Source organism: Eschrichtius robustus, chromosome 13 (genome assembly GCF_028021215.1).
Source record: "Eschrichtius robustus isolate mEscRob2 chromosome 13, mEscRob2.pri, whole genome shotgun sequence".
NCBI lineage: Eukaryota > Metazoa > Chordata > Mammalia > Artiodactyla > Eschrichtiidae > Eschrichtius > Eschrichtius robustus.
In genome coordinates, this window is record NC_090836.1 from 68856746 (window position 1) to 68869969 (window position 13224).

Sequence of the window (13224 nt, forward strand, 5' to 3'; positions counted from 1 at the left end):
TTGTTCGTTGGAGTGTAGTTATAAACCAGGCAGAAATTTCTGCTTTCAAAGGGATTATATTTAATGATATTAAACAAGATAAATAAGATATTCAGTACCCAAATATATCCTTATGATTTTTGCACTGATGTTATTTTTCCCAGTGGCCAATATTTGTAGTTATCCTTGAGTCCTATTTCTTTTCCCACCAGAAGATTCTATTAATACTGCCTTTGTAAGGTTTTTATTCTCTGCTATTTTAATTCTTGCTACCACTACCATAATCTGAAGTACACTCGTGTAATCTCATTCCAGAATTATTACAACAGCCTCAATCCCTTTCTCCATAAGGTATTCTGCTAGAGTTATTATCAATACATTAAGCACACAAATATGATCATATAAATCATGTGTTTGAGAGTATTTGTTCTTATTCATTCAGCAAATATACATTGAGGAACTCACATGACAGTATTATTATTCTAGACCTTTGGAATATAATAGTGAACAAAAGAGACAATGCCTCTAACTATATGGAGTTTATATTATAGTAGAGGAAAACAAACAATAAACACATAGGGGCAGAGAAAAGAATATTGGATGATCTTTCTGATAAATTAGCATTTGAACAAAGACCCAAGAAAAGTGAGAGAGTAGGTTTGGGGGCTATCTGTGGAGACAGTATGGTAAGCAGAAGGAATGATAGCAACAGCATACCCAGGTAAAGGGAGAGCAAATTGGAATGAACTATGGGAAGGAAGGTATGAGATGAGTTCCTAGAGGAATTGTAAGGTGAGAAGTCATGAAGCGTCTTAGAAACCACTCCATAGGCTTTGGGGATTTTATTCTGATGGGAAGCCAACAATGATTTAAGCCTTGATGTGACATGATCTGACTCATATTTTAAGAAATTTATCCTGCTTGGTTCACTGAAAAAGGACATATGAAAAGGATGGTGGTTCTGATCAAGGTGGTAATTTTGTAGGGGTCTTTCTGAAAATTGGGTAAATTTTCAAAAAATTATGAAGACAGAACTCATAGGATGACTCTAAGGTTTTAACTTTGGAAATAGTAGCATGAAATAGCCATTAATTGATAGGTGGGAATCTGCAGGAGGTTAGTGGAGAGTGACAGAGGAGACCAGAAGCTCAGTTTTTAATTTGTTATGCTTTAAATTCATATTGGATATACAAGTAGACATGTCAAATATTAGTTGGATATACAAGTCTGAAGTTCAGGGGAGTGATCCAGTCTAGAGATGTAAATTATTCAGTGTGTAGATGGCATTTAAACTGTAAAACAGGCTAGGATTATCAAGGGAGTAAATATAGGTAGAAAAGACTGCAGGGTCCACATAGATAATCCATCCAACTGGTCTCTCAGTTCCTTGATGTCACCAGTTTCAATGAGCTTCATTCCCTCTGTACTTCATCCATTTCCATGACCACAACTTGGGTCTTACCAGCACCTGGGAATGTTTTGGTCCTAAAATGCTTAAATCAAGCATTTTACTCTCTCACCACAATTCTGTATCCCTCTTCCTACACCCTTTTTTCAAATTTATTGAGACCCTGAACACTCTGCTTCATCAATCCCTTCCTACCTTCACTGAAATTCTTATTCAGCTTAGACTTTATGACATTCTTGTTAATATTCTCAATTATCTTGCTCCATTGGCCTTCCACAGTAATTGACTGGCAGAACCACAACCTGAAATCAAAATGACTGTAGGCATCCCCCCTCCCATACCTGAGCTACAGAGTACTGTTGGAGGAAAAGAAAACACACCTTTGAGTTTATTTATAACCGCTACAAATTCACTGCCTACAAGTGTACCCCGACACTTTCCACTAATCCATCTATGGTCTACCTAATTCTCCCACAATCCATAATGGCTAGATACATCTTCTCTATATTCCTGAAATATCTTAACCCATCATCTCCCCACTACTGTCAGCTAATTAGGTCTTTTTAACTGTGTGGGGAAAATAGAAACCATTAAATGGAAACTCTCGCAACTTTGTAAGATCCCCACCTACAAAAATGTTTGCATCAGTTTCCATTCTTTTCTTCTACTTCCATTTCACTTTTGAAGCGACATTTCTCTTTCTATGTAACATGCTCTGGAGTCCATCTTTTTCTGCTTCATCCAATGACCTATTAATTAACTTCTCTTTCCTCAGTAAATTCTTTTCCCTCTCTATGTGCTTTCCATATGTTTCAACACACTCAAATTTTCTCTCCTTAAAATAATTGTCTCTCAGCCTCATCGCTTATGTTGGCTATTATTTCTTTTCACTTCCTTCATAATTAAACACTTAGAAATTGTTTCCTTAGCCACTGAATCCAATTCTCATCTTCCATTCAATTTCTTAGGCCACTGGAAACTTGATTCTACCTGAATTACTCCACTAAAATTATTCTCACCTAGACCACCCTTTATCCTCTTGTTGCTAAATTTCAGTGGGGCACGCTGTTCTTGAACTCTCAACATCCTGAAACTGCTAATAACCCTTTTCACCACCCTCTCTTGACCTTGGCATTCATGATTACAAACTTTCCTGGTATTCTTTCCTGTAACCAACCTGTTTTATCTTTTTTGAGGAATACTCTTCCTCTTAATTTTCCCTTTCCCTTTCCTCTGACCTTTAAATGCTTTTCTTCCTCAGGGCCTTATTCTGAACTCTTATCTTCTCATTCAGAATACATTTTTTTGGAATGATTTCATCAGCTCCAACAGTGTCAATTAACTATTCTACATGTTCAAATTAATGGCTATAAATGACATCTGACCTTTAAATTCCAAAATCATTCATATATTCCCAACTCTGTCACCTCAATTTAATGTGTCCAAAACTGAACTCAATATCCCCCCTCCAGAAATGCTCTACCTCATGGGATTCTTGTCTCTGTGTATGGTACCTTTATCCACTCAATTGCCAAATTAGAAAGTTCAAAATCATCCTTGACTCTTCAATAAGTTTTATTCTCCTTCCTCCAAACAACCACCTATTCTTGTGTGTTCACTAAGTCCTTAATAGCTCATGAATCAGTTTATTCCTCTCCATTCTCACTGTCACTTGACAGGCTCATACTAAAAACTTATTGTTTTAAACAAAATAAAATGTTGACTTTCTCCTGATATACTGCCTCAATTAGTTTTATAATGTAGTAGGACAGACAAAAAAAATCACCATTATCATTTTTGTCATCCCTCCTTTGGATGACTGCAAGAGCCTTTTTCAATGGTTTTCCTGCTTAGTCGTGTCTCTAAATCACTCTCCACTAGAGTCAGAAAAATGTTTCTGAAGGACAGAGCTGATTAAGTGACTCTCCTGTTTAAAGACTTTAATGGGTCCTCATGTTCTTTAGTATAGAGTACAATTTTTTTCCATGAAATTTCTTACTTCTTGCTCTGGATTAATCTTTTACCTTCTATCTCACCACTACCTCCCATCCTTCAGCTTATTTCCTACTCTAGCCACTCTAAGTTATTTTCTAATTTTTAACTTATGCATATAGTATTTCCTTATTTAAAATTCCATGTTCCACCTTTCTCAGTTGGCAAACTTCAACTCATTCTACAATTAGACATTATTTTCTTTTATTTCCCTCCTTGATCCTCCAGCCCCTTTTTACTCCCATCAATTGGATTATGTGATCCTCTTATTTTCATTTCATCCTGTGCTTACATTATATTGTAATGTTTTTACCAACCTGTCTACTCCACTATATTGTAAGATTCTGAAATAAGAAACTGTGAAATGTTTACCACTGTATTTCCAAAACCTAAACAAAGGTCTAGCACACAGCATACACTCAAATATACACTGAATTCTGACTAAACAAATACGAGAATGAAAGTTAGTAATATAGCAATATAACATTCAGGCTGAAAGAAATTAAATTAGATAACAATTCAGACTCACATTTTTTATTCCCTTATCTTTTGAAGCAAGTGAGTAGAATATTGGCATTTTTTGAATAATCAAATTAAGATCAGTTCTGGAGACTTCAAAATTTTAATGCTATCTACAAGATGAAAAATATATAACCTGGTCTAAATAGCACCCTCAGGAAATTGAATTTGTTTTAAATTCTGTGGAGTGTTTACTCAAATTGCTAAGAACCATCAGGAAGACCATTAAAATGAGAACAGAAAGTACAAAAACATGGAATGTACAATTCTGCTTCCTCAGTGGGGAAAGAATTAATAGAGCTGGAGAATGTTCAGGACAGTGTGCATATCAAGCCCAAGGATACCAATTAGATGCATATTCACTTATTCATCACACTCTAGAAATAAAGAGAACCATTAGCATTTGAATAAAGGAAACTTAGAACAATTAAAATACTAAGTTGTGTAGGAAGCAAATTTATAGATCTTGTCACTCCGGGGTAACAAATAGAAAGAAAAACAAGGGAGGAACTGAATAGCCCCAGTGGCATTCTTGCTGTAAGTCCTGGATAAGGCAATGAGGTGGACTTGATTCAAACACTGATAATAGAACTCTGAACTATGAAGACACTTCGACACTTGACCAGTGTGTTCAGGAATTTGTTTCGTATAGTCTAGGGTTTGTCCCACATTACTCTTTATTAGATTTTGTCCATATTAACCCTCAAAAAGAATCAGAAATAATAGGAAAGTAAGTAGCTAGTTTATATCAGTTTATAAATAATCAGAAAGTTTCTTAAACCAAATGACAGAGAAACTCCCCTCATTGTATACATTAGTCTGCTTGGATCTATATCACGAAACTTAACTTTTGTGGCCAAGCCAGCCGAGCTACTAAATCCCACCTGCAGACTTAGACCTAGCTCTCAGTCTGGGACAAATCCTGGCTCCAGGCTGAGGGTTGGCCAACACCTCTATGTCACTGGCTCATGGGCTCAAAACAGGACAGTGATCTGTCACACTACTGGTACCACATGGACCTGCATATTCACAGCTCTCCAGATACCAGGTTCAGCTGGTATAGCAGTATAACTATTCATGCTTTATACCTGTTTTTCAGCATCCAAAATCCCCTTGGCTATCAGAAACTGAGTTACCTAGACCTTACCCTGGCCTTCCTAATGGCCGGCCTGATGACCTGACAACTTGATAATGAGGGATATCCGTGACACCTTACATTTCACAAGCTTTTCATTTTTAATAATGTTAATATTTTAAATTTAAAACACTATAGCAAAATGGTATATTAAAAAAAGCACTTAATAATGATATTTTACCCTTTAGATTTTAATTATCTATTTCCTTCTTTTTATATGTAAATATATGCTATGTTTTTATACTGGAGGTTAATCTGTGATCTAATTTTTGTGAATGAAAAATATATGCAGAATGTAGAATATCTTTGATACAAATTTTCAAAGACAATTTTAAGTTAACATAAGGGACAATATTTTTCTTAATGATAGAAGGGTTTATTTTCTAAGATAACTATGTGATTTAGAAAAATCTGCAAGTTCTATTTGCAGCAGCAACTGATTTCCAGTTTACAAATTTAAAAACATACTTTTTAAAATTCTTTTCAGAAGAAAGCCATTATAAAACTCTTGAATTGCCCCTGAAAATAATGAATGAGTGATTCTCTCTTTCATTATTAGCATTAAAACTGAGACTTCTTGAATTTTCAAAAAACCTATTTAACATTTATTGTTAAAAATATTAATGCAAACTATACTCCTGGAGCTACTCAAATTTATTCTTATCAGATATGCAAAGTTATTTATAATGACATTTGCAAATTTGACACAACTTTTTATACATGCTTACTATTTGAAAAAATGCAAAATTCACTTTTTTCTAATGCTTCAGAAATAATATTTATATCTACCCACAGAAAATTTTTCAATTTTTAAATATACCATTTATATTTAAAGATGTATCTGATATTTCTATTATACTGGTAAAGAAATTACTCCACAGCTACATATCCTTGTAAGAGACCATTCATTCTACACTTTATATATTCTGTTCAATGAGAAAAAATTATAGGAACTTGAATTTCTTACCAATGAAAATTTCATCATAGAATGGGTTTAGTAATACACTGTCAACATTTATAAAAAAGACACAACTTTAGAAATGGATAATGAATAATAGTATTCAGATAATCTATTATAAAAGCCTTTTTTTAAAGAAAGAAAAAGTAATATGAAACTTCAAATGGACTTAGGTTATGTATAATTTAATCTGACTTTCAGTTTTCTAACCTGGGGGCAAAAACAATAGCTTAATTCAAAGCCTTATTCTTAAATGACTGAAGCAACTCTAGACACCATTACCATTTTACCTTCATACTTGGACTACTTTATATAAGCTTTATAGAGGATTAAAAAGTGATTTTATTACCTAGCTCTTGGTAATATCCTCTCAATATCTCTTTAACAATGGGAAACACTAAATGTATGTATACTGTTAACACCCTAGATTGTCTAAGCTAGGGTGTTAACAGTATACATACATTTATGTACTCTGACATTTGTGTGATGTTTTCCACTCTACAAAAAGTTTTAAAGTAAGCACTATCATTGAATTTCAGAAAATGTAGGTAGCAGTATAAAATACCCATCATCATGGTAAGGGATGGCCAAGAGAGGACCTATATCTTCATAATATTATAAATTATGTCCAAAGAAAAAAAGACATACATATATGTAGTATAAAAATACAAATATACAGTTCACTTTTAGCTTTTGGGAATGAAGTTGATTAAGTTTGCCTTTAGGTCACCATTTTTCCTTTCTGTGACCTTTTTCCCCTGTAAGGGGCTTCTTTCAGTAACTAGGATTTATGCTGACTCAATCTTCCATGTTTAGAAACTTGCTTTCTTGAGAGGATATGATAAACTAATTTATTTTAACATGTAAATAGCAGGTAAGAGTTTTATGGTCACATGCAGAAGAGAGGTGTTTAGTTTAGTTTTGAACAAGGGACAAATCCTCTTAAAACCAACCTATCTCTAATCGCAGAATTCTTTCAGGAATCAGTGAACAGTGAGGGAGGTATTTTAAAGGAAATGGATTTATTCTTCTAATAAAGGTTGAATGCTATACACAAACATAACACAAAGCAGCAGGATGAAATTACATCACATGAGCAGTCACCTACACTACTACACTGACTTACATTTCATCTTGTCTTATGCTGCAGTATAATAGGTTCAGGGACTAAATATAAGCAGCTATCTGAAGACAGTACATTTTTTTCCCTGCATAAATTTAGACAATGAAAATAAAAGGAAGGGAAAGGACTAAAATATGTTGTTTAGCCTACTTTAGGAGCATTATGAAGATTAGACAACATCATGAGACACATGAGAGTGAGAGAAAGAGCTACAATTGAAAGTTATCTTTTTAACATTTCAGTGGTGTCTTAAAGTAATTATATACTTCAGCTAGATGCCTAGATGAAGTATAGCTAAAAATTGACAACACAGGATTCTGTGTGTTCCACATTAAACCTCACAGTGCTAAGTGAAAAGCAAGCAGTGATACAAATTTATGCATTGGCTGTTTGTTGAAATAAATTGAATTTTATTACTTTAGATATACACCATGAACTCATGTTTGTGCCTCAAGCGTGAAATCACAGGAATGTTGTTTTACTGAATGTTTTCTGAAATCAGACATCACAGAAAGGACTACAATGTTCCAATACTAGACTATCAATCTCTTGTTATTGCCTAAAAATGACAATCTTTTAAAACTTTCAAGCACTTTCTCCAATTTTCTAGAAGCTTCCTGGGTAAAGCAGGAAAGAAACAGCAATATCAAGAATCAATACTGTGAAAAAAATGGGCTAAAATAATTTTTTCTCAGTAACTAGAAAGTATATTGCAACCGAAATCATACACTTATTTACAATGGTAAACTCTCAAGTTCCAAAAAGTTTTAACTTTTTTTGTAGCCCATTAGTAGGACATAAGATGTTTACACATACTAATGAAGCTTTTATTCTTATTTTTAGAATCAATGTATGGAGATGAATTTTATGAGTATTAAAACTTTTTAAAACACTAAATGACACCTCAGAGCAAGGTCACATTTTTATATTAGTTACAGCAATAGCTATAAAGTTTTGAAAGAAACTATTTCAAAAAGTTACCTGTATGACAAATTGTATACAAGTAACTCTGATGATCTGGTATGTACATAATTCATTTCGTCAATAGTTAAATTTAATGAAGAATCTAACTTACCGGTGGATCAGCCCCCTTAGAACCAGTCAGCCCTCCTGTTAGGGATTCGATATCCTGAAAAGGGGAGAGGTGTCGATTGTAAAATGCTACTCAACAGCATGGAGAATTTCCCAGTCCCACAGTGTAATATTTTCTTTAGCTACAAAGTTAGGGCACTCAGCTATATATTTTTTTTGTTTTGAGACAATCTTACACACTGTAATGCTATATATACCAATTGTTGTATCTAAAAATCTAGATATTTTCTCCAACTCTGTATAATCTGTAAATAGAAAAAAATACAAACAGACTAATTATTCTTGAAATATGTAAAGAAAATGGCTCTAGGTGGGAAAGCAGATGTTTCATTCTCTAAGAAGCTGAAGTGACGGCAGAATAGAAAAAAGAAAATTTAATGAAACTGCAATTTAACATATTATTTGCAAATATTGAACCCATGGAAAATGCTTAAACTCCAAAAAAATCTAATTATCTACAGTTCACTCTATTACTATACATAGAAGATGAAAATACAAACAGATATGGACAGATTAGCTATTCTTTTATAAGGATTGATTTCTAATCTTAAATCGGTAACCACAGTAGATCATGCCTGAGAAATGATTACAATTGACAAAGGTATCACAAATGAAGAAATGGGTGATGCTGTGACAAACTCGAGAGCAAGTGCGCTGTTTTAGGAACAACTAGAGCTCAGCCTTATCAGTTGTACGGCTTTGGTCACAGGGTTACTAATCATATGGCTTTTTCAAAAGTAGCTAGAATTTTAGGTTTTTAAGTAAAATCTCTCAGGACTTTAATGTTTGCAACTGTTTTAATTTTTAAACCATCCCCCCACTCCTCCCAAATGAAAAAACAAAACAACAACAACAAAAAAACTGTCTGCTCATAGGTAGATGAATAGGAATTTGGGGTTAAATTGATAAGTTACAGTTTTTGCTAAAAAGTTTCTTTCTTGTGACCCTGGTCACTTGTTATCTGTTTGCATCTAGTTGAATGGATAGGTTTGAGGAACCTGGGGAAATGTATTGCAGTAAGAAATCAAAGATGAAAGAAAGATAATTCAGTGAAGATAGAAGGAAAAGAAATTTAAATATCTATGATCAGAGAAACAGCCAACACCTGGATATCATTAAGAATACATGTTACTAATTCACTTGGGACTCAATTACATCATTTCACTGGTATCTCAAAAATGGGGAATCTTAACAATAAACATGGGACTCTAATGAGCATGTGAAGGAAACATTAAAGGCAGGGCAGAGAAGAAGGAAGGGATGGTGTGGTGAAAGTTCCCATCTGAAGGAGCTGACTTTGAACAGGAACTCGATGAGTGATGAACTTCTGCATGCATATTTTATTAAGGGCCATGAATGATAAGGCAACCACAAGAATGCTTGCCAAGAAACTTACTGTCTTCTTCGTAATGCATATATTGTACATAATATTTTTTCCTACCCAGTCCCTTTGAGGAACTTCTTCCCTCCCCATTCTAGTTCTAAAAGAGGCTTATAAAAATTGCTTCAAATGTTGTAGGGGCCTGCCAGAGAATTAAGGCAATATGGATTCTATAAGATATAATGGGAGTGTCTAAGTCCTTGATACTATCATTTGAGCAATGTTTGAAACTGGATGTTCTCCCTGCCTGCAACTTTAAGATAAGTTTCTGGCTCCCAAACACTAAAAGATCCTAATGAATATGTCTGCAATATAAAGTCTATTTGAAAAGGCCCTCCCTCTCCATCCTATTGAAATTCTTTGTTCCAACACCACGCATACCATAAACAATCAAATCATCTAAATTATTAGATCTTACGTGATTTTTAACATTTCTATTGTTATCGAAGTAAATCATGTCAGTATACAATAAAATTAAGCATGAAACATATTTATAAATTGGCAAACAAAATTAGCATTCCTTTTGAATCCAAAGATAAAATATAATTTAAAAATTGTTTTAGAATTTCATGGAGTGAAATAAAATGGTAATAAAATGGCTCAAGTGTTAGATTAACAGAAAATAAAACACACAGCCCTTTGCACTTTTTGATAATACTCCTGTTATGACCATGACTAAAAACAAAGTTCTATTCACATGAAAGGTTTCTTCCAAGCACATTTTAAATGAAAAGAAAAAAAAAAAAGGTGTTAAGTACATTTTGAGTTAATACCTTCGTTATTCATAGAAAGGCATATAAATTATATTAACAATAGAATTTCTGATGACATTATCAGAGAGATAATAGGGAAATTAATTCAGAGAAAAAATATTTTAGCAATTTAGTTGAGGCATTTTGTCATCTTGTTAATTAAAAGTTCTACCATGATGATTTCTTGCCATTGTAGAAAAGTTGGGCCAATGCTCAGATCTGTAAAATTTTAAAGTTTTCATGATAGTCATGGTCTTGAAAAAAACTAAAGCAACAATAGTATTTTGAAGATGAATGGAAAAGGCATTGGTATTTCTGTTTTTAACATGTTGAATTAAAGCAAATTATGAACTCATGGCTCTAAAGAGAATACAGATATATTCTTTTATTCTGTTTATTCTTTTAATTAAAAAAACTTTTTTTTGATCTTATTTTCTATTTTGAGTGTAAGTTGAGAGACAGTGTCCTACTTGGATAGATGCCCAAGTTAAACATGGCTTATCTATCACTTGATGCAAAAAAAATTTTCAGGTGTGAATAACAAGCATAAGTGTGCATGAATGCATTTATGTTGTAAAATTAATAGGTGAAATAAATCCCTTGAGAAACTCTGAAAATAGTTGAAAGTGAGTCAGTCTTTCTGATGGTTGTTGAATATCTTATCTACAAAATATAACTTAAATCTTTGACAAATTTGTCTATCTTGTTATTTACATGTATTTTTATATAGATAACAAAAAGGGAGACACTAAAAAGTAAAAACATTGATTTCCTAGATAGTTTTTAAACTTACTATTGTAATAATGTTATTTGTTTGATTAAAACATTCAAAACAAACTTTGATTTTTTACTACGTTATGGAATTTTTTAAAACTATGTTGTACACCATATTCATTTAGATTTAATAGCTAATAAAATAATAACTACTTACAGAACATTTACTACATGCAGGCACTCTTTAAATGCTTTATATACATTATAAACAGTTTTATAGGGTAGTTATAAGAGCCTTATAAAGTAGTTATTTCTTTTCTCACTTAGGCTAAAAGGTTTATATAACTTACCCAATATCACACAGCTATTAAGAAGTGGGGTTACAAAATATATTTGTTTGACTCCAAACCTGTGTTTTTAATACCAGTTGTAGGAGGACAGCTTTATCCTGGCATCCTGGTGACCTTGCACATATCTACGTGGGCCATGTAGGCAAGGCTAACCTTAGGCTGGCCCATGTCTTGGTGGAATATCCTGTGGACCTCCCAGGAACATGACAAGGTAAGCAAGTCATGAAGACCTTACACATGGCTGTTTCTCATTCTCCTCCCTGGCACCAATGAGGCATGGAACTTTGCACTGCACTCATCTCCCCCATCCTCAGATCCATCTGCAGGCTATAAAACTGCTAAGGTGCAATATGGAGTGGGCTCCTCCCCGACAGAGCAGCCTGCCACTCTTGTTGTCTGTCATCTGGCTCATCCAATTTAGTGTTGTCCTGTGGGCCTAGCAACCACGTCCAGGATTAGATTTAGGCTACTGATGTGACTAAGGTGCAAAATTTAAGGAGGCACTCATTTTGAGGGTCATACAGGTGCTGATCCTGCCCTTGCAGGATCCTGAGAGTGAGTGCCTCCTTAAATGTTATACCCTAGGCACCTCATTCTTAGACATCTGCAAAAACAAGCTGACATTTGTACAATCCTGAGAGCGAATGACTCCTTAAACTTTGTGCCCTAAGTACCTTACTTGTCTCACCCTAGTCCTGGCCCTTCTAGGGGTGTGGAAAGCTGACACCACGGAGACTTTGTTTATGCTGTATATGTAATATAGTCTTTCAATCCATTTGGACTCATTGTCTCCTTCCCAGTCAAATCTACAGAAGTGTGGCAAGCCAACCTGGCACCTGCCCACGTGCTGCTGCTCAGGGACGGCTTGCTGCTTAATATCAGCATTATATAGCCTCCTTTATACGGGCTGCTGTTATCTACACAGAACTAAATAAACTAGGATCTATTAATTATGGAATCCAATTCACTTCTTAAAAAGAAAATTCAGGTAATGAAAGTTTCACTTCCCTCTCCAAGGTGTCAAATACCTGAGCGAGGTTATTAGCAGTCCTTGACACAAGCTGTATAGAGTCAGTCTCTTTTCATATGGGAAAACCCTGCTTCTGAGATGGAAACCTGGTAATTCAAGGCTGACCCATGAATCAGAAGTCTTAAGGCTTGGGAAGGGCGAGCCACAGATGGAGTGGAGCAGTCAGTGTCAGAGCTCTAGGCAGAGTGAGATTTGAAGGCAGCCTGGAGCATGGGTATCACCTCCACCCAGGTTTAAAATAAACTCCACTTTGTGCTGCACTGATGCTGTTGGTTGCCCATCTGCACCTTTTTCCCTTGCTCTAAAAGTTGACATATTTTTCCCTTGACAGACAATTTGAATGATGGAGCTATAGGGATTAATCATGTGGTTTTCCCTGCAGATCATTAAGTTCAGATGTTGTAAATCTTGCTTCCTCTGTGTGGAGGTGGGAAAAAGGAGGATATTAGAAGTTGAGGTTTCACTCAGGACTATTGCTGGATCCTTATTTTTATTCCTGAAGAGTAGGATCAGCCAGTTACGGTCAAGGAAAAGATGTTAAGGTAGCTTGGGTATCAAATACATTAAAAATGAAGAATAGAAAATTCTAAACAGTCAGTTGAATCTAACATTGCACATGCCATCAGACCCAGAATATCTTAAAACCTAATAGTTACATTTAAAGTTAATATCAAGTTTTCAAGTACTACTCTTCTACAGAATCACTTTATACAATATGAAAATACTTAAAGCATTACAATATTGTTACCAGCTATGAGTATTTTGAAATTTGATTTATGCATATTTGTAAT

At 34.4% G+C, this 13224-nt stretch overlaps 1 protein-coding gene across 2 annotated transcripts in view; it reads right to left on the reverse strand.

The window, feature by feature from the left end:
* PPFIA2 (PTPRF interacting protein alpha 2) overlaps positions 1-13224 on the reverse strand; it is a 470795-nt gene that overhangs the window by 376191 nt on the left and 81380 nt on the right. For both annotated transcript variants that reach the window (XM_068559618.1, XM_068559619.1), the window contains exon 3: positions 8190-8243. In XM_068559618.1, coding sequence (XP_068415719.1) covers positions 8190-8243 — 54 coding nt within the window. The remainder of the gene's footprint in view (positions 1-8189; positions 8244-13224) is intronic.